We start from the raw sequence: 27106 nt of genomic DNA on the forward strand, positions 1-27106 counted from the left end.
GGCCAGAGGGGCCCTGACTTCACAGCAGGCAAAACCGATGCTACGGCATTCCCAGCCTCTGTCCTCTCACCTCACAACGGGGAGAACACACTGAGCAGCTCCAGGAGGCCTGCGCGGGGCCTCACAAACTCAGAGACTGCAGGGCTGTCTGAAATTAAGTTTTCTAACTGAGAGCAGTTCACAGCAGGTGGGCATGTCCTGGGCGGGTGTTTTCCCTGACAGAGGTCAGACTTCACCTTCTGTCTTTGTGCATCTGGGGTAACATGCCTCCTTCACCACGGCAGGGTAACTGCCCCCTTTCCAGAGTTGTCCAGGCACAACCACTGCACCAGGGCAGAGACCAGCAGTCCCCTCACTGCTGCTGCTGTCGTGTTAATCGTGGGCTACTGACTGCCCTCTACCCACTGGCGCAAAGTGCAAAGTGCGAGTCGAGCATTTTACTGTTCATCCAGTGATTTCATGTAACCCCCTTCACCTGCTCCTTCGACGGTCATGTATACAGTAAGGGGCAAAATTGCCATTTTTAGGGGCATTTCCCAATCTGTTTAGATTTTGCTTTCCAGCAATTGTCAGTTTGGTTCAAATACACTCATAAAAAGTCTCTCCGGGTTTAAATGTTTCTTATGTGGACAATACCAACAGCATAGCTATTCCTAAAATACAGGGCCTGGCAGAAGTGAGGCCTGACTGAATGTGGTTGGCAGGGGAATAATATGGGTGTGATCATTTATAGTTTTAATTTGAACATTCCACATGATGTGCTTGAGTGTGACATTGTTATGTTACAGAATTACGTGCTCATGAGTTTGGAATAAAAGATTTTATAATAAAAAGGGGGCATTATATTGTGCCAGACTCTGTATATTTTCTCTGTAAAACCAAATAAAGTTACATTTTCTGGTAGAAAGAGGAAAAACACACCCAATCAATTGGAAATAAGGGAATGTGTATGTTGACCACATGCAGACACAGGGAAAACAGCACACTTTTTATAACACACTCTGCACATTTTTCTGGGCTTCATTTCCTGTCTGTCCATGAAACTTGACATTGCTCCTAGCGTAGCACAGCAAGTTTAAACTCTGTGTCTGGACGTTCAGCTGAGTGCGAGCCATGCACGGAGGTCTCTGTCACAAGTTGCTCAGGTGCACTCAGTCAGTGCGTGGACTACCGAATATCGTTAGACGTTCAACTTACTTCTTGGGTAGCTTCATCTTCTTCACCTTTTCTTCAGCATGTTCATCTGATATACCCACATGACATCCTAATGCCAACAAAGTCCTGGAAAACAAAACCAGAGATAAGCACAGTTCCATCCTCACGTCCCACCCAACCCAACACAATGGCAGGTGGAAGTAAGGGACATCGGTCCACCCGAAAGCAGAATGCAAGTCGTGTGTGTGTGTGTGTTTAAAGAACACTTATTTACTTATAAATTATTTGCTTTTGAGTAGAGTAAGACGTGGGAAATTGAAGTGGCCCCAGGAGGAGGTTACTGAAAGCTGCCTTCCAGTCCCTTCGCTCTAGCCTTTCCCCCGGAAGCCCCGGCAGCTCCCAGTTTGTCTGTGTCCTGCTCAAGTGTGTGCATACACTGAGGGAGCTGTGCATGTGTGCGTGTGTGCGCAGGCTATTTTTCTTTTTGCACAATGGGTACATTCAAGAGACAGCTCTCTGCAATCTGCTACCTTAACTTTACAAGGTAATTTTGAAATACTGTCCTTTCATATAAAGGTGGTTTATTTTTCAACAACTTGATGTGTTCCATTAGCTGGATGTGCCAAAATGTTTTACCCAGTTTCTGCGGTCAGTCTTTTGTTGTTACAAATGATGCTGCCAGGAGCAGCCTCAGACACTAAACGCACGCCCTGGACCCTTCACCTGCAGGATACATTCCCAGATGCAGAGCTACTGGAGCACAGGGCACGCACACTTTAAAATTCAACTGGTAGTAGCAAAGCCGATAGAATGGAAATGACTTATGTCCCCACCAGCAGTGTGTGACACTGCCTTTTCCCACGCCCTCCCCAGTCACCAAACTGCTTGACCTGTGTCAATTAATAGGTTAAAAAGGTACCTCACCATACTTTTAATTTGCATTTCTCTTAATATCTGTGCATTTGAGCACCTTTCTCATATGCTTAAGAAATATTTGTACTTTTTCCTGAGAACAAATTTTTGTTCACTTTTCTACTAGATTTTAGTTTTCAAAATTGCTCTTCTAATGTCTGAGACATAAGCTGCAAATAGTTTTCTCCGTTGCTTATCTTTTTACAGTTTTGGGTGGGAACAATGGCAGCCTAGGCTAGGCTGGTACAACATGGTAATTCCTTATTCTTAACAAAACCAAAACACAAACCGGATAAAAGCATTGTTTCATCCATAATGTAAGCAGGTATTAGGACAACTGACCAATTTGAACAAATCCAGTTCCATAGGCCACCAAGGACAAATAGGAACATGTGAAATGTTATAGTCTTTCCAAAAATATTTTCTGAATCTTTCTATGTTCATATTTAAGATGACTTTCCTCCCTTTAATTCATACCAGCTCACTCTTTCCCCTGCAGTAGGGATGGCAACTTAAGGAGGGTGGATGGCCAATACTCCCCCACTGTGGCTCTTCTCCACAGCTCCTCAGACCCACGGCCCCGGGAGCTCTCTGGACAGGAGATGCTGTGCTCCCTGCATCTGGGGAAGGAACAGATTCCCTCCCATTCGAGAGTCACAGCACCCAGCAGCAGAAATAAAACCTTGTTTAATTACTTTAACTCAGTATCTCTTACATATATAACAATGGACCAATTTCCTTTTAATTTCCAGTCCATCATGGTCTGATTCTCTGACAAAATACAATAAAATTGTTAGAGAAAATTAATCTTTCAAAATAAATAGTCCTTCATTTTGAAATACAAGCCTACATTTTTTAAGTTATTAGGTTCAAAAGACATAAAGTTGCTCCCTTCAACTGGTGTAACAGCTTCTAAACGCCAGTTTTAACATCTTAGTTACATCACCTCAAATCAGTAACAGTCTGTGACTCAGCAGGTCTCTAAGTGGCACTTCATCGAGTGGCCGAACCCTCAGGCCCTGCAGTGCAGTGAATGTCTAGAGACCGCTCCTCAGAAGGTGAGAATGCAGAGGGTCCAGACTCAGGACAGCAAGGCCTGGTCTCCCTCCCCACAGCCTGACCCAGGCCGCCTGTGCGTAGTGAAAGGCTCCAAGCGGGAGGGAAACAGCTCGGCAGCTGTCCGAGGCAGCAGGGCAGCCTGAGTCCTTTCGGAGGCAGGCGGGTGGAGCAAGTTCAGAAACTCACTTCAGGGTCTCGAGTGACATCTGTAGGTTGTAATTGCGTTCCTGCTCGGGCAGCTGGGAGAACTCCACCAGGCACGGGTGCTGCCTCTTGTTGTCGTCTCTGACCTGCAACAGGACGGAGGGCAGCATGGAAGAGTCTGGTCTCCAGGCCAGGCAGGGCAGTGGCCGCCCCAACACGTGTGCGAAGTGGAGGGGAAGCCGCAGGGGACACCCAGATGGTCACTCAGCACCGGTGCTCATGTGACCTCCAGGCACGGGTCATACTTGCCTCAGGGCTAAAACCAGGCATCGCCTGGGCCCTTTGGTTTGGCACAGCTCCTGGCCCTGCGTCCACACCTGCTCTGCCCTGATGCCCACCCGCTGGCTCCCTGAGCACCTTCTGAAATTTCCTGAAATCGCACTCTCTCATTGAGGTTCATCCTGCCCACCCCCCAGTGTGACCATCTGCCCACCCACCCTACTCTTGTTTTCTCGGTCCATAACCCTTACCACCTGCTAACGGACCAGGACTTGATCCTGGAGTATCTGATTATGGTCTGCTTCCCTGCACCAGACCATGAAGCCAGAGGGCTGGGGATCTGGTCTGCCCTGTTCTTCCAAGCAGCCGCAGCACTGCGAGTGCACCAGGCACGCAGCGCACACTCAGCATGTTCTGCACACTCACACAACATCTACATCAAAAGGGCATAGTGACAGCTCAGCTCGAATGTATATTCATTTTTAAGTGTTCAGAGCCACACTGATTCGGACCTCACTTATCAGCCTGGCTATCTGCTGTGAACGCTTCACTGTCAACCCTTCCTTTCACCTGCAGACGCCCCTTCCCACAGTCACAAGTCACCCCACCACCACCACCTCAGCCACGCTCTGATTAGCATGATGCAGGGTTTTCACATCAATCCTTGAACTGTCTATTAGAAATCAGACTAAATTCAAGACATTAGGAGTGAATCCTGAGGAAGCCGCCTGCATCACTGCATTAGTAACCAGGCTTCCACCTTCTCAGAGACAGAGGGGGCATGGGCCTGGCTGCTGTGTGGCACCCGGGTGACCGGCACAGGCTGTTAGGGAGCGAGCTACCCCCTGGGGATGATCACTGGTTCCATAAATGCCACAAAAAGTACACAAACACTGCCAGAACTTTCTAAAGTCTTCAGGAGGCCCCAAGTTAAAAATGACACATTTATTCTTTTCTTCTGGTGACTGTTACAAATGAACAGGATTTACAGAAAGGATATGTTATATGCTTACTTAAATGTGTACCTCTGGAGATGGTGTCATGGGGTGTAGGTTTAACAGGGTGTAGACTTAACGGGGCATAGGCTGAGAGGCCCTGGGGCCCCCACAAGCCTAGCTGGGGGCTGCAAAAGCAGAAGCACAGGGTTGAGAGTTAGTCTGCATATCAGTAACAGCAAGGCTGGCTTCACAGCCTGTGTGGAACCAGGGACATGTGCATGACTTTGACCCAGGACTTAACTGGATGGGGAGGCAGCTCCCCCTGGTTACAGCACCTGCGTGAGAGCTTAGAGATGATTCGCTCCATCCACACTGGCCTGGACTAACAATGGCAGCCAAGACAGGCAGAAGAAACCAGACTACTGGCAGGTGTGGCCACTTGCAGAAGAGGTTGGACATGAGGTTACAGAGGAAGAGCTGCGCCAGGATTTAAACCCAGACAGGGCTTAACCACGCGTTTTTGGGAGTGGAGCAGGGGCTCTCTTGACCATGCAGCTTAGAAAGAAGCAGGAAAGCAGCATGTAGCAGCTGTGCAGAGCGTGCGAATGCACTCTCTCTCAGCCCCACAGTTTGAAAGGATGCAGAGGATGCCCCCCACTCACTGTGAGGATGTGGTTTTGGATTAAGAACAGGAGCCCAGCTGAGCTGCAGGCTTCTATTTCTTTCCCTGAGATACGGTCCCCTGATTGGCCTGGTTTGGCAAGAGGAGGCAGGACTGTGTGGGTGTTTGTGGGTGTTTTAAAGGGACTTTGGGATTTAATGGTGACATTCCGCCATTACTCTGAACCTGTATAACTTTTGAGTAAATAGTTCCTTTCCCTTTTACCAAACTCTGGCATTGAGAGCCACAGTTCCTAACACAGCAGCGGCAGGCAAAGACAAACCATGGTATAAAAGACCCCGGGGGCAGGGGGTTTGCTTCTGTAACAATGGAACCTAGGGTCACAAAATTTAACTCTGAATTCTGAACACAGAGGTAAAAATGAACTGTCCCAGTCCTGAGATAGCCTACCTGCTGGAGTAGTTCCCACTCCCCATTCCCTACATCCTCTCTGGGGTCCCCACCAGAACCAGAGATCTGCCAGATTTCCTCCCTGTTCACCCTCAGGCCACACAGGAACTCCCAAACACCTGCCGTCATGGCTCTCTTCCCCCAGGGCGGGTGCTCCCCACCTCTATCTCACCTGGACCACCTTGCTCCCCTCCCTGAGCTCCCCTCCAGGCTCACTGTCCCCAAACCCACAGCCAAGCTCCTTTCCAATGCAGATGAAGCATGCCACCACACTCCCTCAATTCTTCAGTGCTCTTTACCCCCCACGGAATAAACCATGTCCTGCCCAAGCCCTTTGTCTACCTGGCCAGACCTCCTACCTGTGCCCTCTGGCCTATTACCACCACCTTCCTTGTCCTCTGGCCAAGCTACTGAGACATCACCATAGTGCCCTAAACCCTAGACAGTCATACATGCAGGTCCTACTCCCTGGCTGCAAGTGAACCAATTGATTCATCCTGCAGGCCTCAGCAAAGATGCACCTCCTCCTGGAAGCCTTCTCTGATTTCCCAGGAGAGACCTAAATATACCCTCTCCACTCTGTCAGCACCCCTGTGGAGTACTCAGCCTGTGACTGTCTGCATGTCTATCACTCAACTAAACTGGAAACTCCTAAAAGGCAAACGGACTCTAAGTGAGGGTCTTTTATTTTTGAGATTCCAGCACCAAGCCACAGCCAGGCAAACAGTAGGTACATAATCAGTGTTAAAGGACCAGGTGAATGCCAGCCACTATCTGCCGCCATATCCCACGAACCAGAGCTCCTGTAGGATGCTCCTGTGAGGGAGGCCCAGAGACATTCAGAGGTCAGACGTCCTTTGCAAAAATAAAAGCAAAACCAACATATTCAGCTCACTGTGACATTTAAATTACTCTGAAGTAAAACACTTGAGTCCTTCAGTTTAAACGTTAAAGAATGCTTGGTATAAGCCTAAAAACAGGGCGCATCTGTTAAGAATCAGAGGCCTCTTCTCGGAAAGGAGTTTTCGGGAAGCCTGTGAGGACGCAGGACTCAGGGCAGCTAACTGTCAGAGAAGAGAAGGGTGTGGACTCTCCTCACGTGTGCACCTGAGAAGCTCCCAGCTTTGGGGTCTCCTGACAGGATCCCTGAGCTTGGCAGGGCAGGGGCCCCAGGCTCAGAGACAACAGGTGCTGCAGTCCGCCTCAGGCTGGGCAAGGGACAGTCAGGGATGACAGTATCAAGGACAGCTCTGAGGAACTACATGCCTTTCAGGAGAGACTAGGAGGCGGCCCTGAACACAGCCGCAGGAGGAGGTGTGCGTGGAACTGAATTCACTGCCGAGCAGACACTGGCCCTGGCCAGGTAGCCAGTCAGTTAGCACACTGTCCAGATACCACAAGGGTGCGGGTTGGATCCCCAGTCAGGGCTTATACCAGAGTCACCCAATGAATGCACAAATAAGGGGAGCAACAAGTCGATGTTTCTCTCCCTCTCTCTCAAATCAATAAAAAGTCATTACAGGAGGTCATTATAAAAGAACAGACACTAAGGAGAACTTACGTTGTCCTCATTTTTTGAAGGAACAAACTCAAGGCAGAGTTCAGCGCAGAGCGGCATCACTGAGGCGACCTGGGAGCGCCCACAGACAGACATCCCTGTGACCCCGGGGCTTCCCGAGGGGTTTTGTTGGTTTGCAGGGAGTCTTCCTTACCTGCAACTGTCTCTCCCTCATCATGACACGTGAGGCGGATTTTGTCCAAAATTCAAATTCCTTATCTTGGAACTCACAGTAAAATTTGTCCGTGATCCTCTGGCCATTAATGATGTACACAGTTATAACATCTCTCTTTAGTCACTTTAACTGATGTTCAAATCTTTTAATTAGCATTTCTACATGTCCCCAACTTGTTTTTAAATATATTTTATTAATTATGCTGTTACAGTTGTCCCATTTTTCCTCCCCTTCATTCCCTCCACTCTGTACCACCGCCCCCCACCATCATTCACGCACCTTAATTCATGTCCATGGGTCCTACATATAAATTCTTTAGCTTCTCTACTTCCCATACTATTCTTACCCTCCCCTTGCCTATTTTGTACATACCACTTATGCTTCTTATTCCCTGTACCCTTTCCCCTATACTCCCCCCTCCCCTTCCCCACTGATAACCCTCCATGTGATCCACATTTCTGTGATCCTGTTCCTGTTCTAGTTCTTTTCTTTTGTATTTGTTTTTTAGGTTTGGTTGTTGACAATTGTGAGTTTGTGGTCATTTTACTGTTCATATTTTTTTATCTTCTTTTTCTTAGATAAGTCCCTCTAACATTTCATATAATAAGGGCTTGATGATGATGAAGTCCTTTAACTTTACCTTATTTGGGAAGCACTTTATCTGCCCTTCCATTCTAAATGATAGCTTTGCTGGACAGAGTCATCTTGGATGTAGGTCCTTGCCTTTCATGACTTGAAATACTTCTTTCCAGCCCCTTCTTGCCTGTAAGGTCTCTTTTGAGAAACCAGCTGAGAGTCTTCTGGGAACTCCCTTTTTTTTTCTCTTGCTGCTTTTAAGGTTATCTCATCTTTAATCTTGGGTAATATAATTATGATGTGCCTTCATGTGTGCTTCCTTGTGTCCATCATTTTTGGGACTCTGAGCTTCCTGGACTTCCCAGAAGTCTACTTATTTGCTAAATTAGGAAAGTTCTCCTTCATTATGTTTTCAAGTAAGTTTTCAATTTCTTGCTCTTCTTCTCCTTATGGCACCTCTATAATACGGATATTGGAATGTTTAAAGTTGTCCTGGAGGCTCCTAAGCCTCTCCTAATTTTTTTGAATTCTTGTTTCTTCATTCTGTTCCAGTTGAAAGTTTATTTCTTCCTTCCGCTCCAAACCATTGATTTGTGTCCCAGTTTCCTTCCCATCACTGTTGGTTCCCTGTACATTTTCCTTTATTTTACTTTTCATAGCCTTCACTTTTCCCTCTATTTTTCAACCATACTCAATCATTTCTGTGAGCATCCTGATTACCAGTGTTTTGAACTGTGCATCTGATAGGGTGGCTAGCTCTTCATCACTTAGCTGTATTTCTTCTGGAGCTTTGATCTGTTCCTTCATTTGGACCATATTTTTTTGTCTCGGTGCACCTGTTACATTGTAAAAGGCAGACCCTTAGGTATTCACCAGGGCAGGGCAACCCACGCTGGGGACGCTGTATGTAGGGGAGGGGTCCAAGAGGGAACAATGCCACTTGCTCAGCTCTCGGCTAGTTTTCAGTCACTTCCCCCATTACCCACAAGCAAGTTGGGCCCTTCTGGTGCTGATTCCTGGGTGGGTGGTTTTGTGTATGTTCTATGATCCTGTGGGTCTCCCCAGGAACTCTCCTGTGAGGCTGGGGGTTTCTCCTGCTACCTCAACACCCACAGGTTTTTTCAATCAGAGGTTTTGAGGCTTTATTTCCCCACACTGGAACCTTGGGTTGCGGGGTCTGTCTTGCTCCCCAGTTTTTCCCTCGGTTTATCTGCACACGAATGTGGGACTGCCCCATTCCAGCAGCCACTGCCTTGCAAAGCAGAAAACTAGGTACTTAATACATTTTTGCTGAACTGACAATTGTCTAAGCCACAGGTAGCAAACACAAGGCCCACAGGCCAAATCTGGCCCTCCACCTTGTTTTATCTGGTCTGCACCTTATTTCTACCAGCAGCAGCGCCAAGCTCCTTGCCCCTCATTAAGGAGTAGTTACAATTACACAGTCCTCAAATTACATTTGGCCCTTTGGAAGCAACCGCAAGGCTGATGTGGCCCCTTGTGAAAATGAGTTGACAGCCCTGGTCTGACCGTCACTGATTTAATAAAAGGATCCCGTTTTCGGGTCATGACTCAATGGGTCTCACAGAGCAAAGCAGTTTACACTCGAAGCAGGCAACCAGGGTCCCAGTCCTGGCCTGGCCTCCAACAGCACTGGGACTGCTGTCCAGCAGGTCCCAACTGCGAGAATTCGTAGCTGTGCCGTCGCCAGTAAAACTGATAAACAGCACTCAGCCCCAGGCGCTGCTGTGAAAATTCAACGTCACACCTATGAGAGTGCGTGTGACAAGGCAGAGCTCCGAGCACCTGTGTCAACACACCTGCAGAGAACGGAGTCTCGTGCAGGGTTACTGCGGCGGTAATCGCAAATGTCCTGCACACGACACATGGGCAGCTGACTCCAACACAAGGAATCATTTCTTCATTCGACATCTGACACTCATTTCTTCATTCAAACATAACTCATGGTGTGACAAAAAGAAAGTACTGCCATAGTCCTGCAGAACACAGATGCCCTGGGATTAAACAGGAAGTTGCTTGGTTTTACTTAAGCTAAATTTTATTGACAAACTCTAAACTGAGTTTTTTTTTTATCCTCATACTGCTTATTTATTTTAGAGAGAGGGAAAAGGGATGGGAGAGGGGGAGAGAGGGAGAGAGAAATATTGACTGGTTGCCTCTCACCCACACCCTGAGCCCACAACCCAAGCATGTGTCATGACTGGGAATCAAACCCCAGACCCTTTGATTTATGGGATGATGCCCCAACCAACTAAGCCACACCAGCCAGTGCTAAACTGAGCTCTTTAAAGTCAATCATTTGGAAACACAAGGTGTCCTTCTTTCTCAGCCTGATGCCCCATGAAGCCACCTGCAACCTCTGTCCATGGACACGCACTCTCCATGGCGTGGGGACTAAGAGAAGGCTCACCAGAGGGGCACATGAACTGACTTCTTTCCACGTTCAGTCTTCACGTCCAACTTCACAGAGTTCTGCCTAAGCACCTCAGAGAGCAATGTGCACTGCCTATGTTAACCTTAGTTTAAAACAGAACTTTCAGCATAAAGATGGAAAACTGTTCAACAGTCGAGGCAGCTGAGCCTCCTTCCATGAACCTGCCAATCACAGCATTCCCTCCCCAAAGAAAAACTGATCCAAACTGATGTGCATGAGAAAATCAGTCCAGTGCACTCACTCCACCACACAGCAGGAGGGGTGAGAAAAAGTCACTGGTACGTTTTCACAAGTTTGTGTTAACAGAATCTGAAAATAAATTTCAAAACTATGTACCGGGCCATACTGCCAGCCAAGTTCAATTTTGTTCATAACCCAGAGCTCATGGATATTCTCAGCCAGTTTTTCTCGGATCCTCTCCAGGTGGGGAGGCAACACGATCTAAAATTGAAGAAGAAAAAGAAAAAGAAACACATAAGAAAACAATACAATAAAACCTCGCTATTCATCTTCACTGCAATCAGACTAAACAGAACTTTCTCATACACCACTGAAATGTGATAACAGAAGTAGGTTCTAAACCTCCTAGTATAACCTGATTATTAAATATAACTAGTTAGCTAAACATTCTTTAGATAAATTTTGGAACCTTTCTTGCAGGGGCAGGTAGCAACTTAGGTTTCCAATTTATGGACCAAAGTTACGCAGAAGGAAAACAGCTTCAGCTTGGTGGTGACAGCCACCATCGAGGAAGAGGGGTGCTGCCCACTGGAGCATGCGTCATTTAAAGGGGAATCATGTGAAGTTCTCGCCCCAATCCGGTCACATCCACGCACTGCACTGGAGGCCGCTCGGCAGACAGACAGGATTCACTGGCTCAGTGAGTCCATAAAGCATCTGATCAGGTGACTTATGTGTTCTCTTAAGTCTGTTATTTTTAGTGGTTTCCGAACATGATCCTCAAGGGGGAAAATTGTCTCATGTTCCCACTGTAAAGAGGAAGTTTAATGACTTCTTGATAAGGAACGTGAAATGACTTTCAAGGTAAGGTTGTGTGTCCCTCACGACTAGCTCCTCAACAAACAGAGCAGCAACTGCCCAGGACGCACGTGGAGCGTGCGGATCCTGCAGGGAGCAGGCCCTCCTGCCACCTCTCCCCAGTGCAGCGGGGTTACCCAGGCATCAGGAAAACCTCAGTGTGCGACCCTGACGCCCAGTGGTCCGTCCCAGCCCAGGTCCTTGCTCCTGCCCGGACACTGCTGAACTTTGGCAGCACCGGTGTGTAGCCCACCACCTGCAGCAACACCATGCAAACTGAAGTTTAGCTACTAAAAAGGCTTCTGAGTTATTCTAACACAATGTAAAAAGCCACTTGGAGAGACTAAAAAAATATGATTCAAGGAGCTAAATGGGTGAATCCAAAAAGCTGAAGCCTTTGATGCCTGCTATGAATTCTACTTCAGACTTTAGAAACAAGACCTTTAATCTTCAAAAACAAATGAACTCTGAATATCTAACCAACCCCCTTGAAGTTACTTCACCGTCAAAATGAAGCAATGTTTAATTCATTGTCAGTGAGGGGACTTTTCCCACGTCAATAAAACAGAACGGCAGCTACAACGACTAACACTGCTTGGGTGTGTATCTGCAAAGTACCGTGCTAACAGGTTATTGTTAGCATCCCACTCAACAAGATGAGTAACTTCCTGTGTGTCCCCAGTAGGCACCTGACCCCAGGCATTTTGACTCTAAGCCCATGATCTCAATCCCTACCCAAGGTCAAGGTCAGTTAAGTCATTTAAAAAATGCAGGCATACATAGGTGGGAGAAATGAAAGCTCCACGTCCACCCTGTGTAGAAAGTACTCTCTAGAGTTCGTATGTGTTCATTACCTGAGGCTATGGCTCATTACTGTTATAAAGGCAATATAGTGCCTTAGGACCACCCAAAAAATAGAACAGAACAGAAAATAGGTAAATTGACACGGTAAAGCATTATTCTATGAAACTTATTTCCCTCACACACATCAACTGTATCACAGAAAAATGCACCACCCCGGGCTGCAGCCAAGCGTGGAAAGCACTCGCACACAGGAAATCAGGGCAGCACCTGGCTGGTGTCCACGGGGACCGGCGTGAAGGCGGCCTGAGTCAGTGGCACCGTGGGGCCCAGGAGGTCCCGGGTGTAAGTTCTTTCTTGCTTGTACTCGCGGCTGTGCTCCACCTTCAACTTCTCCTTGGGCAGAACAGCTTCATAGCAAGGAGCATAGCCAGGCGGAGGGAGAAACTTAAATTCTCCGTGCCTGCCCCCAAGCAGGAAGCGCACCCTGAAAAGGACACAGTCGGTGTCAGTTCTGTCTTGGGCTGCACAGAGGATTCGTCAACTACAAGGCACAAGGAACTAAGTGTGAGCACACGTTAACTCAATCAGGAGCCACATGTTTTTCCTCTGAGAACCATCACCACGTCAGCCCCTTCCAGTCCAAGAGCCTCTAATGATAAAAGGCAAAACGGCCCACGAGAGAAAGCCCGGCTGAATTATGGTCAAGCAAACACCCATCAGCACCAGGCACTAACGAAAGCACAGGCATCACACACAGTCCCAGGGGAACGCAACTCCTGGCCACAGGCCTTGGCCATTTAACATCTCAAGGTGCCCAAACGTCAACAGAGAAAGAGCAGACCTGCTCTAAGTCTCTGCACACATCAGGGCTGGGTGAGGTCACCTCCCAGGGTCCCGCTGCCCAGTGACACATTCAAGGGACTCAAATGACATTTTCTTTTGCTGAAGAAAAAAGGTAACCTTACTTCTTAAAACAACAAAAACTTACTGATATCTTTTATATATCATACTCATTTAATAAAAATAATCTGCATCCCCTTGGAAACCTTTTTAAAACAGCTAAATGTTACTGATTTCTTGGGCTCTCAGCTGACAAAAATAAACTCAAATTTTCATCTTCTTTGTGCTTCTTTTTCTAATTTGTGTTTCAGTTCCAGGCCAAAAAAATACAGTACAATAAATAAAATAAAAAGCAAAAAAAAAACCAAAAACAAAAAATGAGAAGCAGCACAAACTATAAACCGCACCAGAAGCTCACAGAGAGAAGTAGAGTTGCACAGACACACAGAGTTGCACAGACACACTCGAAGGGGGCACTGGTAGAAGCACAGTGTGCACAGACACACAGGAGGAGGGCACTGGTGGAAACACAGTGTGCACAAACACACAGGAGGAGGGCACTGGTGGAAACACAGTGTGCACAGACACACAGGAGGAGGGGACTGGTGGAAACACAGTGTGCACAGACACACAGGAAGAGGGCACTGGTAGAAGTGCAGTGTGCACAGACACACAAGAAGAGGGCACTGTTATAAGCACAGTGTACACAGACACACAGGAGGAGGGCACTGGTGGAAACACAGTGTGCACAGACACACAGGAGGAGGGCACTGTTATAAGCACAGTGTGCACAGACACATAGGAGGAGGGCACTGTTATAAGCACAGTGTGCACAGACACACAGGAGGAGGGCACTGTTATAAGCACAGTGTGCACAGACACACAGGAGGAGGGCACTGGTGGAAACAGTGTGCACAGACACACAGCAGGAGGGCATTGTTATAAGCACAGTGTGTGCAGACACACAGGAAGAGGGCACTGGTGCTGGGGAGCTGGCATTTCGTCACCACTCTGTCCCTTCAGGGCAGCACTTCTGTAGCCAGCCAGGAACCATCCCTCCGAGAGGGGTTCCAGCAGAAGAGCAGCCAGCAGGCATGCAGGCCACTGCAGTGAGTGCACAGTCCCCGTGAAGTAGGTCCAGACACACGTGCATCGATACAACAGGTAACTGGGGCCCTCGTCACAATAGACCAATGTCTAGTCAAGTCCTCTTTGCAGAACTCAAAGAATTATCATTTTAGTCTCTCTTTTCTTCTGGTAGCAGCAGAAACACACAGGGTTAGATGAAACACAGAGGCAGTGGACTGCAGGCAGAGACGGCTTACAGGTGTACCAGGTGGAGGTTAGCACAGGGCAGCTACCTTCATCAAAAACAGCAGCACCTCTACTTTCTGTGGAAATGAGGGGCTTTGGGGTGTGGAAATGTGACGGAAAGAAGACTAATACAACTAAATAGAAAAAATAAGTGATATTTTTCACACTGTTTTGTTCATTTCCCCTATTAAATAAAAGAATGAACTTGGAATGTTTCGGGGCACTGGCCGGAGGGGTGAGTGGAGGGATGGACATGTGGACACAGCCCCAGCCTCCCGAGATCCTCCTTGGGGGTGAACCTTGCCCCTTCCTGTAAGGGGCAGGCTGATGCCCTGGGGACCCAGGGCGGAGTGACAGGGAAGCAGGGATGGCAGTGCAGTGACCGTGGAAGTATAAGTGGGATGGGAAACAGGCCAAAAACACAGAAACACTAACTTTATTCCTGCAGAGAAACTAACAACGGGAAAGAAGAGGCCGTCGATGTTGAAATTCTCAAACATTCCTTGAACAGGTTGCCCGTTGATGCGGAATGAGATGCTCGGCGCACTCAGATCTAAACAGCAACTGATGACATCATCCGTCCGCAGCAGGTGCTGGTTCGGAGAGCTCACGGTGCTAGCGATACAACCTTCGGGAAACACAGAGGAGAGAAGTGTGTGTTCATCTCAGAGAATCGTGCTCAGGGGTCTGAACAGCTGGGCAGTGGCCCGTCAGTGCACAGCACTGAAACAGAAGCTGAGATGCGCGGGACATTACATGTTAAATCCTTTGTCAAAAAGGAGTTGCTTGTTTTTTCAGAATCCATGCTTTGTTACAAATGGCCCTTCTGATATGCAGGAATTTCTACACATGGACGGATGGCATTTTATGCAGAAATCATCTTAGGGCTCATAATGCAATGATGTTATAGAGGGAGCCCCGATCAGATCTGAGTTCAAACAGCTGCTCTACCAGCCATCCACCACCTGTGGGACCTTCACCAAATGACTTAACCTCGATAAACCTCACTTCTTCTAAACCAAAGGCCAGGCAGTTCATGCCAGTCCTTTTTTAAGCTATTCGATTTCCTTTGATTCATAAAATAAAAACACACACAGACAGCGAAAGCAGAAAATGTGACAGTTCCCTCACACGCTGTTTGCTAGACGCAAATATATGCCAACTGCTTTGTGGTTTCAGCATTTATTTCGCGGGAGACCTTGGCTGGCTTCTCAACTGCAGCAGCACACAGTGTGAGGCATGAGAATGTGTCTGGTAAACGCCAGCTGGTGCCCTGGCACCCCAGGGCTCAGCCCACTCTGACTGTGTCAGAGCTCCTTCACCAGTGGGCCCCCTGGGTGCACTGGGACACCAAGAGAGGAGGTTCACCCACACACGCCCATAAACACACAGAATTTCTCAACTTGAGCAAAGACAAAAATATATTTCATGATACAGCTTTGCATTCTTAATGATATCCTTTTAACTTTCTAGCATGCCAAGGTTTTAATCCCAGCAGGTTTAAAATGCCAGCAATAGAGGAGGCCTAGTTTTAAAATGTGTGCACTTTTATTTTACCAATATTCACATCTACGAGCAATACATTCACTGTCAAGTAACTCCTCCAGAGTTCCCTGAACACCATACAGCCAGCTTCTAAAAAATCATGTGGAAGTGATGCAGCTCTCAGAAAAAGGTGCACGTCCTTATCTGTTTCAATCTCTGTGGCTGGTAAAAGTGTTACTGCAAAGATGTACGCTACAGTCCAACACACTGTCCAGCCTGAGGGGTGCTACCACACTGATGCCAGCGGCTCTCTAACAGCCACTACCGTAAGTGGTTCTGCTGTGCTGGAATGAGCATGTGAGAGGAACGAGGTCCCAGGGAATGGCCCGAGGCCACAGCCGCACAGGAGCTCACCTCGCTGAGCCTGCTCGCAAGCAGCTTGAGCTGCACTCACCTGAACCCACCTCCAGCCCACAGCACCATGTGCCTGTTCTCTACAGGAACCCAAAGGGAAGACAGCAGAGTCTGACTTACATCCAGGACCACAAGTCAGCTCATCCCTCCTGCACTGCAGGCCATCGCCTTGCAGAGCTGTCACAAGGACAGAATTCACAGTTTGTAGAACTCAGGCAGGGTGGGCCTTCCACATCAGTCCTGTTGGAAAGGACTGGACTGGTCGATAACAGTCCTCCATACTTCTACATTTAAATTCTCCAAAGGTACCGAGACTTTTCACACTTTTGGCTCCTACCCAGACATGGGACTTGGATGCTCTAAATCCAATTCTGCATTCAGAGAAGGGGACGTGGCAACCCTGTGCAGGCAGTAGGTGAGAAAGACGGGTGAAGACACAGCGTAAAATTCCTGCTGAGGAGCCACAGGCAGTTTCCAAGCCCACTCCCCAGGTGCAAAGCCTGAAGTGACAAAGAACGTGCCCCAGACCAGCAAGCACAGACATCTGATACTCTGAACTCTATTTCAACCGTTAGCAACAAAGGAACAGGAGAAAGACGCCAGGGAGGTTATCTCAGTTCCTACATCCTTTGATCGCGCAGTAAGTCAGTCAAAGGACAGTTAACTTAAACATGTCCTTGCAAACGAGGAATCAATCTAGAGCAAAGCATTTCTAAGTCCCTGTGGCTCAGAGCACACACCTTTCAGCACAAGCATGATAGGGACACATTTCCTTGTCATTTAAGAAAAAAAATTTTCAGTTGACACAATGTTTCAAGGTAATTTTCCCCTGAAATTCTGCAGTCTTCCTGTGACACATTCCCAGATTCACTGATCTCTTTTTTGTTTTTACTGCTCTATTGAACAGATACTTTGCCATGAAAGGCATAGCATGCACAGGTCAACTCTGTAAGCACTGTGTCCTTTCTGTGTGTGGAAAGAAAAAGCTTCAGGCCAATGCAATCATTAAAGTGAATAAGTGGTGTTCCATGGCTGAGATAACTAGAAACAATTCAGCACTGTTTCATCAGAGCAGTTCCCGGACCTCGCCCACCTGTGTAACCAGAGGACACTGAACACGTTCTTTCTAATTCACCTGAGTCCCACCCAGTTCATGCAGAGCAGTCTAGAGGACTAAGGGAGAGAGAGAGAATTCTCAGAGAGAATTATAGTCTGTTACGAATAGACATTAACTCTGTTTTACGTTTGTTTTGGGTCCTCTGAAGTTACCGTTCCTTGTCTCTGTTTGGTCGGCAGGAAGATTTGACGAAGGGGATAGACATGGTGACCATAGTCTGACCAGCGCGGCACACCTGTGCACAGGGCAGGTTGTGATTGGCAGGCCGAGGTTGGACAGGCCCCCAGTCCCAGCCCCAGCCGCCCAGCTACAGGGCTGCTGGCACCACACACAGAAAAACTTCAGAGGGACTGCTGTTAGGTTACTGTTGTGTGCAATGCTTTTATTTCCAAACTCATTGCCATAAACTTAGGTTTAATTCAACTCAATTTTTAAATTTCTTTTTCTAAGCTATTGGACCTATCCAACACTCTCATTCCACAAGACACAAAGTTCAACTTTTCATAATACAAGGTAACTTTCTGTATTGTCTATATGCTAATGTGTTACAAAATAACATTATTTTGTGTGTGTGTGTGTGTGTATTTGGCTCATTTATATATATATACTCAACCATAAAAGCTGAGAGCTGGCAGCTGGTGAAATGAACTATACATTTATTTTTAAACAGTTCCACATTTCTGAAACAAAGTATCACATGAGTAGAAACTGATTCCTCACAATACAGGTTAAAAATCACAGATTCCTGAGGTTGAATTATCTACCAGGAAGTGGAACCTAGTCTATCTTTTCCAGTTATTTCCCAGGGATTGTATTTGGTTCTTTTTTATATGAGAAGCCAAAGCTTCGCAAACACCAATTAAAGTAAGTAGGAAACAAGTAAGCTCTTTGCAACTGTTTCATAAATCAAAATGTCACCTTTTAAACACAGAAGTACACGCTTATCTGAAATTTTGTTTTCCACAGTTTCGGTTTAAAATAGTCCACCAGGGTCTGAAAACAGTAAATGGAAAATTCCAGAAATAAACAAGCCTAAGTTTCAATCGTGTGTTACTCTGAGCAACATGCTGAAATCTCAAGCCACTCACTCTTTCCCCACCCAGGACAAGAGTAATCCCTCTGTCCAGCATTCCTAGGCATCCGTGCCCGCTGCGGGCAGACACTCAGCTGTGTTCATAACAACTGTAGTGACAATGCAGTGCTTATGGACTTGGTCACGGCCCCAAAGCCCAACAGCAGTGATGCTGGCAATGCAGATGTGCCAAAGGGAAGCCGTCAAGTGCTTTCTTTAAGAGAAAAGGTTGGTTTGTGTAGAAAAATGATGGTGTGTGTACAGGGGTTCGGTACAACCCACATGTACAGGGATCCACTGGGGGTCCTGGAACATACCCCAGCAGATAAGTGGGGAATCACTGCATATTGTTCATAAGCAATATAGTCCTTTGAAAATGTACTCTAACTACATGTTTTCTTTTTCCCTTAGTGAAATTTTGCTTTTCGCTTAATACTCTCATTCATCATTTCAATGTTCAAGTTCTGAGTAATAAATGCATCCAATATAAGCCACATCGGTAGCTTTCAGAAAAGGACTGCAAGGGCAATGATCTCCCTCCAAAGGCTGTGAGGCAGAGTGGACAGTACTCACCTGCCCAGAGATGCAGGCCATCAAACCCGTAGGAGAAGAGGTCGTCTCCAACACCATTCCCGCCCCACTCCTCGCCCCCGCCGGGGTAGGGGGAGTACCCCTCTGTGGAGGCCCAGCCCACACGCAGGTGCGTGGCTTCAGCTGTCACGAAGGGCTCCGTGTGGTCCACCATCAGCTCGTAGTACCACTTCTTGTACTGAGCAGACCCCTCACTGATGCCCAGGAAAATATTGGGCCTCATGCTTCAAAGAGAGAGAAATGCATGTGAGGAAACCCGAACAAGCTTCTCACTGGTTATATCTTCACCTCACCATTCTGAACATTAGTGCTGTTCTTCCGAGACATAGAAGGCCTGTTTCCTAAGCACTACAGAATGACTAAGACAGTCACAGGCTGGGGACGTGCAGAGAGCAGCCTCTGCCTCCTGGGCCCCCAGCAACGGCAATGTCACTCAGGGGACTTGTACTGTTTTTTCTCAATTGCCCCTTAAGCGTAATGTACTCCATTACACATGGCTAAGTGAGACACTCAGAGCAGTCCGCCTCTCGAATTAAGGGAGTTGGTATCAATCCAGGACAGGGAGCCGCCTTCGTGAGCTGACACGTATGGTGAGGCACGTCATGTTGTCACTGAAGGAGCGAGGTGACTGGTCGGCTTGTTGTTCTCGCTGCCTCCTTATGAACAAAAGCCATTTCTAGCTCATCATTTAACTGGCTTTCATAAGGGGACGTGCACCCTGTGCGAACAGTAACAATCACAAGAGGTCTGAGGGAACTCCCCTCGTTGACAGCAGCTCCATTCTACAGAGCAGCGGCCCCCGAGCTTTCAGCATCAGGGGCCAGTTCTGTGGAGGATGGACTGGGGGAAGGGGATGGGAGGCAGAGCTCAGGTGAGCTTGGCTCACAGCCTCTTCCCAACCAGTCCATGGCCCAGGGGTTGGGAACCCGTGCTGTAGAGAACAATGAAGGTCGTCTCAAATCAATCCTATTTTAAAGCACAATATAAAAGTAAATACCAAATCCCCACATTTTCTTTTAAAACAGTGAAGTAATGAGTACTTCCTGGACAGCTGCTAGGTGCAGGGCATCACAGTTATTACTGTATCACAAATACTATTTTCTTCACAGTAAGCTGTATTTTTATCGTTATTTCTGTCACAGGGTGCAGACTTAATGGAGTGTAGACTTAACAGGGTGTAGATTGAACGGGGTATAGACTTAACGGGGTACAGACTTGAGGGGCTGGGCTTAGGTTGGGAGGCCCAGGGGCCCCCACAAGCCTAGCTGGGGGCTGGGAAACGCAGCAGCACAGGGCTGAGGGTTATTCTGCGTATCAGTAACAGTAGGCTAGCTTCACAGCCTGTGTGGAGGCAGGGACATGTGCATGACTTCGACCCCTGATGTAGCTGGGAGACAGCTCCCCACCACCCCACCCCTGAGAGGCTTGGAGATGATTCACTCCACGCCACAGGGCCACGCCACCACGCCTGCCCAGACTAACAATGGCAGCCGAGAAAGGCAGAAGAAACCAGACTACTGGCAGGTGTGGCCCTTTGTGGGAGGCGTCGGAAATGGGGTTGTGGAGGAAGATCCACACAGGGATCTAAACCCAAGCATGGCAGCCACGCTGGGGCTTTTACCACGCCGTGTCAGAGTGGACAGAGGGGCTCTCTCAACCATGCAGCTTAGAAAGAAGCAGGAAAGTAGCATGTAGCAGCCGTGCGGAGTTCTCTCTCTCTTAGCCATGTGGTTTGAAAGGATGCTGAGGATTCTCCTGCCCACCATGAGGATGTGGTTTTGGATTAAGAACAGGAGCCCAGCTGAGCTGCAGGGTTATTTCTTTTCCTGAGATACAATCCCCTGACTGGCCTTGTTTGGCAAGGGGAGGCAGGACTGTGTGTGTGTGTTTGTGGGTGTTTAAAGGAACTTTGGGGTTTAACAGTGACTTTCCGCCATTACTCCTAACCTGTACAACTTTTGAGTAAATCATTCCTTTCCTTTTTACCAAACTCTGGCATTGAGGGCCACAGTCCATATCAGCAGCAGGCAAAAAAGAACCATAGTAAAAATAAAAGACCTTGGGGGAAGGTGCTTGTTTCTGTAACATCACTACTGCTGTTTTGTACAAGAAAGGCAGTATGGCATGAGCTCCGTCTCTGAGGCCAGACCTGAGTTCCGTGTCCAGGTCCCAAGTGTTACTCTGTGAAACGTGGCGAGCAGCACCCGGAACACACACAGACAGGACAGAGCAGGCACTAAGCCCTCTGCTCAGGGGCTGGTGCCCCATCCTCCCTGGTTGATACCTTGGACAGTGGATCTTCCTAAAAATGTAGTTTCACTGGCAGGTTGTTTGTAGAACTTATTATATTTTGGACATTCAAATTGAACATTTTGATTATATATGGTGAGCACTTTGAAGTTCGTAGGAAGGGCAGGGTTTTCAGTTACAGGTTAAGATGTAAAACAGGATTCTGCCCAACTAGCTCCTACGTGCTCCCGAAAGCCAGCTGTGATCTGGCTGCACGACAAAGTGAGATGGGAGCTCTGACGCATTTGTCTGAGATAAATGTACGTTTGCTCGGTTCCTCTATTTTTAATAGAGAAACAAATCCTACACTATTAACTAGGGAAACAGACTTTAAAAACCCTCTAATGAAACAAACAGAGCACCCAGGGTCTCAGCTACAGAACTAGCGTGTGAGTTCCTCGGCCCGGCCACCCATCCGGGACGCTGCCCCGCAGAACCCACCTGCTGACGTGGTTCACCAGGCGCGTCTGCAGCAGCAGATCCCGTCCTGGAAGGAGGTTGTCGCAGATGAGGTGCTGGTTGGAGCGGACGGCCACTCCGTGGCAAACGCAGAGGGAGCACAGGACGTCCAGAACCTGAGAAGAGAGACCACCGCCAGCTGACTCCAATTCCCCTCCCACATTCAAGTGCCAGCAGCACTGGGCACAGGCGCAAACGTGTCTCCTCTGGTTCTCTCTGACGCAGTCGTCTCACTGTGACGGCACTGCAGCCACGCACTCATGACTGTCCTTCATCCACTGAGGACAGCTCGTTCCCCCACAGACGCCGAGAGCAAACACTGAACCCTACCACCCGATTACAGCGAAGAGGCAAAGCGCTCCTGAATCATCTGACACACCTTGTTGAGGTCATCTCAATTTAAAAACACACATACAATGACGTCACAATCCATTCATGGCAGTAGCGGGGTTCGAGTACCTTGTGATTTCTTCCGTGCTTGTCTAGAAGTGAAATGATGGATTTAATGTGCCCTTCTTTGATGATGTTCAGAGCTTCTGGACTTTCTACTAACACGCAGTGCAAGACTTCCAGAATACCTGAAGATGAGAGAGAAAGAAAAAAATAGAAGGTTAGCTTGTCCACAATGGTCAGCGCCTTCCCTTTTCTGGCTTCATCCTCTCAGTCCGGAGAACAGGGCTAGGCCAAAGCAGGCTTACCACTGTGAGTGTGCGAAACACACAGCTTATCCTCATGTGATCACTTATTAATTACTGCATTACTTGCCATACAGACAACCGTAAACCTACTTTCGCCCCACCCTGTGCAACTCAGGTGCTCCGTGTGCGGATCCCCATGGCACTGTGACGGGGGTGGGCGGTGTTTGGTGGGGACTGATAAGTGGAAACGATGAGATCACAGCTGTCTGGTGGGGAAAAGGCGAAGAAGACACAGTGCCGGCTCAGCAGGCAGTCCTGCCGGGAGGCGCACGAAAGGAAGCAGCGCCCCGGGGACCTTGGAGAACTGGCTCACGGCCCTTCGGCGGGATTGGGGCTGAGGGCAGGCGTACCTCTGTATCTGGGATTTGGGATGGTTCTTTTTGTTGTTGTTTTTCTTAGGTTCCACTAATAAGTAGGATCACATCTTTCTCTGGGATGTGATGTGCAGCAAGGTAACCACGGTTAATCATGCTCTACTGCAGATTTGAAAGTTGCTGAGAGAGCAGATCTGAAAAGCGTCAGCACCAGGAAAATGAGCTGTATCTGTGTGTGGTGCAGGACGGCAACCAGACTCGGTGTGGAGCTCCTGTCACGACAGACACAGACACCGACTCGACTGGTGCACCTGACATCAGACGTAACGGTCCATGTCAATCACATCTCCATTTAAAAAGCAGAGGGTGGGAACATCAAGATACAAGGAAAATTTGAGTAGTTAAAACATTATTTTGCTGCAATCTGTGCAAATAAGTTTTTAAACCTAAAAAAAGAAACATATTTAGAAACAATCATAACAAAGCAGGATGCCATATCCACTTCTACTTATTCTTCATTAAATCCCAACACTTCATCAATCCATGCAACCTGGTCGCTCCTCAGGATTGCTGACAGCAAGTGAGAGAGAACACGCCCCACCTGCCTTCCGCCCAGTTCAGGGCTCCCTTTTGGGGTGTGCGCAGGTCTACAGAAGCCTAATCTTACAGAACAAAGATAAGCGAACCCACCCCTTCACGCACATGCAGCACACGAGTGGCAGCACTCAGGGCTGACGCCAGCACTGCTCTCCCGGACCGTCACCGGACAGGCACGCTGCACCGCAGTGGGCAGGAGTGACAAGACCTGCGGCTGCCGTTTCCAGGCCAGTGTTAAAGCCACATCCTAACTGTTTTCTGGACATTTACCCAGAACGTCTTCAAGCACCTCCAACCCACTTCTCCAAAACTTAACCTGTTACCTTTCTCTGTACATATACAGGTAAAATATTTTCTCTGGTCCGTCATCCACCCACATCTTCAAGCTAAAAGCCTCAGGTTATTTTGGATCTTCTCCCACATTCTCATTTCCCCCAGTCTCCTCACTGAATTTCATTAAATCCGGGCCCTAATTTATTGCCTAGTTAGTCTCAGGGACTAGCTCCCTGTTCCCTCTCGGACTCCTGTCTCTCTTCCCTTCCTGCTCCGTCCTCCAGACAATGGACGGTTATCGCTCTAAAGCAGCGATTTTCAACCACTGTGCCACAAGAATTTTTAAAACTATTTAGTCAGGGGCACTGCCCTCTTTTCCCTTAGATTGTCAAAAACTGACAACAGCCAAGACAACAAAAGCCATCTGGTGTGAATGAATCAAAATTACACCTGTTTTCTTCTCAGATCAGAAAAAAACTTTTTGGGGGGTGGGCAGAATTTTAACAATTAGTTCACGTGTGCCATGAGATGAAAATGGTTGAAAACTGCTGCTCTAAAATGTGCGTTTCATCGAGGTCAGTTCCCTGTGTAAAATCTTCAGCAGCCACCTTGACCTCCTGTCCCCTGGCCCCGCTCCTCAGCCCCTCACTTGCTAGCCTGACCCCAACAGCCTCGGCTCCCACCACCCCTCCCCACAGAGCGTGAGTGGCTGGTTCCTCCACGCAGATGTGAAGCACACACACTCACTCAGCGCCAGTCAGGCCCTGTCCTTGGCCCAGGACCAGCAGTGTGGCAAGGCCCTGCGGTGCGGTGGCCTCCTTCCCACCTCCCACCCCCGCGCAGGTCACCCTCAGACTGCCACATGCTCCCTGCTCCAATGCTGCAGACCTGGAGCACCTTTCAAAGGCAGAACGTTGCCTCGTGGGTTCGTCTGCACCAACACCCTGGGACGAATTATTCCTTTTCTATGGGATCTGTCACATTTTATTGAAATCACTCACTTTCATTTCAACCTCCCATTGGACAATGAACCCCTGAAAGCAAGGACTTGGTTAATTTCGACTAATGCAAACCTGAGCATGCAAGCATACAATACACGTGCTATTTAGTTCTTTGCCTAAACTGTTACGGCTGTAAGTCTCTGAATCGTTCCTGTTCTCAGGAGGAAGAAAAACCTCTGAGGATGTAGCGAACATTCAGAACTAATGTCGCTGACAGCACCCTAGGCCTACAGTGGCTGACAACGCTCTGCACCATGTGTGCTGTGATCCCGGACAGTGTCCCGGTTTGCTTTTCAATCACACGTTTGCTGCTTGGCTTCCACCAGTGGGAGCCGCCTCTGGGGTCAAAGTTGACTGCACTGTTCTGTCCTCCTGGGTCATGCCCTGGACTCTCCTAGGCTGAATAGAACTGGTGGAGGGTCTGCATGGGAGCCTGGAAACAAGTGTCCAAGCAGAAGCACAGTGTCTGGTCTGAATTTGTCTGTCCAGAAGCCTGCAGCCTGGGGACACAGCCCCATACCCTCAACACTCGAGAGGAAGGGTGCGCAGAATCGGACTGATCGCCGCTGAGGCACAGCTGGCCGGCATGCGGATGAGCACCTTGCCTCACGTTCTCACGGGAAAACAAGGAAACGGCTGACTTTCAAGGCACCAAATGTAAACAATCACAGGACACCAAGGTGGATGCGGGTTTAGATGAAACCTATTCTCAGTGCCTGATGGGTACATGGGGGGATCCGGTGTGGATCCGACCGCCAGTGGGAGTGATGACCCCGAACAACGACACACGGAGCGCGGCCCCCACTGACACATCACATGGAAACTGGGGTCTGAGCTGCAGGTGAGCAAATAGGAAGGCATCAACCCAGGTGCCAATGGGTGTGAACCAGACTGACCCCCGGGGGTGGAGACACGGAACTGCCAGGTCACTGCAGGGCCAGGGACCCTAACATCAGAGAAACCAGGAATTCTGATTACTCAAAACACCGGATGCATTTATTTTCACCCCAACCTGGGAGTTAAAATTCATGTAACTTTTTGGTCAGACCTTATTATTAGCATCCCCAAGGTTCCCCGAAGGCAAATGGAAGAAAGAAGATTTACATTCTGCTCTGGGTAAATCTAACAACATGGCAGATGGGTGGGAAGACCAGAGGAATGACGCTGGGGACAACTGGGAGAAAACACGAGAGCACACAGCACGGAAGCAGCACCGGAGCTGCCCGAGCGGTCACAGGACCGGAGTGACACACTGATGCTGACGTGATGGCAGGCACGGCTGTCAGGCAGCTGTGTCCTGCACAGGTGCGCACATGGACTCCAGCCCAGGTGGGCAGCTCAGCGTCCTGGCAAGTTTCAGGCAAGTTTCATGACCTCTCGGTGCCCGAGCATCCCTGTTTCCAGAGTGGAGATGACGTTAGCAGTCCTGGGCCGCTGCAGGAGCCATGTGCATGAACAGGGCCGGGTCCCAGCGGTGCAAAAGACATCTGCTGTTGCTCCATGGTTGTGACAAAACAGTACAAAGGACAAGTGAAGTGAAACAAAAAGGTGTAGCAGGGAGACCTGGCTGCTGTGGCTCAGTGAATTGAGCACAGGCCCACAAACCAAAGGGTCCCTGGTTCTGTTCCCAGTCCGAGTACATGCCTGGGTTGCAGGCCAGGTCCCCAGTGGGGGGTGCATGAGAGGCAACCACACACTGATGTTTCTCTCCCTCTCTTTCTCCCTCCTATCCCCTCTCTAAAAATAGGTAAATAAATGTTTTTTAAAAAGGAGCAACATGGAAATGTTAATGATATGCTTCTTTTTAAATAGAAATTAAAAATTAAGAGCAGGTAGGAAAGCACTGAATAAATAATACTGATCAAATGGAAAATTCAGGAAAAGATACTGATTCATTGGTATGAAGAAGTGGAATTAAGGTTAGTTATAAAAATTAGTTAAGTTGGTAAATGTAAGACAAATAATCAGTCTGTTAGGCCTTGTGCTTAATGAGTGAAATGGTTAAAAGAGTAACTATGGAAAACGATTATAAAATCGATCAATTGTATGTCACAAGAGGTAGCCGAACCTTTTCATTTCAAGGACCATGCTCTAGCAGTGTGACTTGCCACTACCCGACACACGGGCTCTTAGAGAAGCATCCTGGGAAGGGTGCAGGTTTCAGGCAGCCCAGCATCTTTCTCCATTCAGAAAGGAAGGCTGTGATTCTTTGGGCTTCCCTTTGGGGGGCATCTTTTCCCACATTTCACATTGCTGGTAAAATACATCCACATACAGGAAGCCGCCCTCCAAATGCAGTCCCTCCCCCCACCCTCTTTTCCTTTCCAGCTACAACTGGATGCTTTGCTGAGATGCAAAGGGGGCTGTAGTGTTAGGGTGACATTTCCAGCACTGTTCAAAAATGAGTAATTTTGACAAGGGTCTGAACTATCCATTAAATCAGTAACCTTCAGTTGCTAACACATTATCTCAAACCT

General features: G+C 48.2%; 1 protein-coding gene across 6 annotated transcripts in view; it reads right to left on the reverse strand.

The window, feature by feature from the left end:
- The window catches only part of RYR2 (ryanodine receptor 2), a 540637-nt gene that overhangs the window by 222172 nt on the left and 291359 nt on the right, over nt 1-27106 (reverse strand). For all 6 annotated transcript variants that reach the window (XM_045860807.1, XM_045860777.1, XM_045860769.1 and 3 more), the window contains 8 exons: nt 22206-22324; nt 21729-21862; nt 18981-19222; nt 14755-14947; nt 12433-12649; nt 10660-10764; nt 3313-3416; nt 1198-1281 (listed from right to left, as the gene is read on the reverse strand). In XM_045860807.1, coding sequence (XP_045716763.1) covers nt 1198-1281; nt 3313-3416; nt 10660-10764; nt 12433-12649; nt 14755-14947; nt 18981-19222; nt 21729-21862; nt 22206-22324 — 1198 coding nt within the window. The remainder of the gene's footprint in view (nt 1-1197; nt 1282-3312; nt 3417-10659; nt 10765-12432; nt 12650-14754; nt 14948-18980; nt 19223-21728; nt 21863-22205; nt 22325-27106) is intronic.

Source organism: Phyllostomus hastatus, unplaced genomic scaffold (assembly GCF_019186645.2).
Source record: "Phyllostomus hastatus isolate PE091 unplaced genomic scaffold, TTU_PhHast_1.1 phas_contig_148, whole genome shotgun sequence".
Classification (NCBI taxonomy): Eukaryota; Metazoa; Chordata; class Mammalia; order Chiroptera; family Phyllostomidae; genus Phyllostomus; species Phyllostomus hastatus.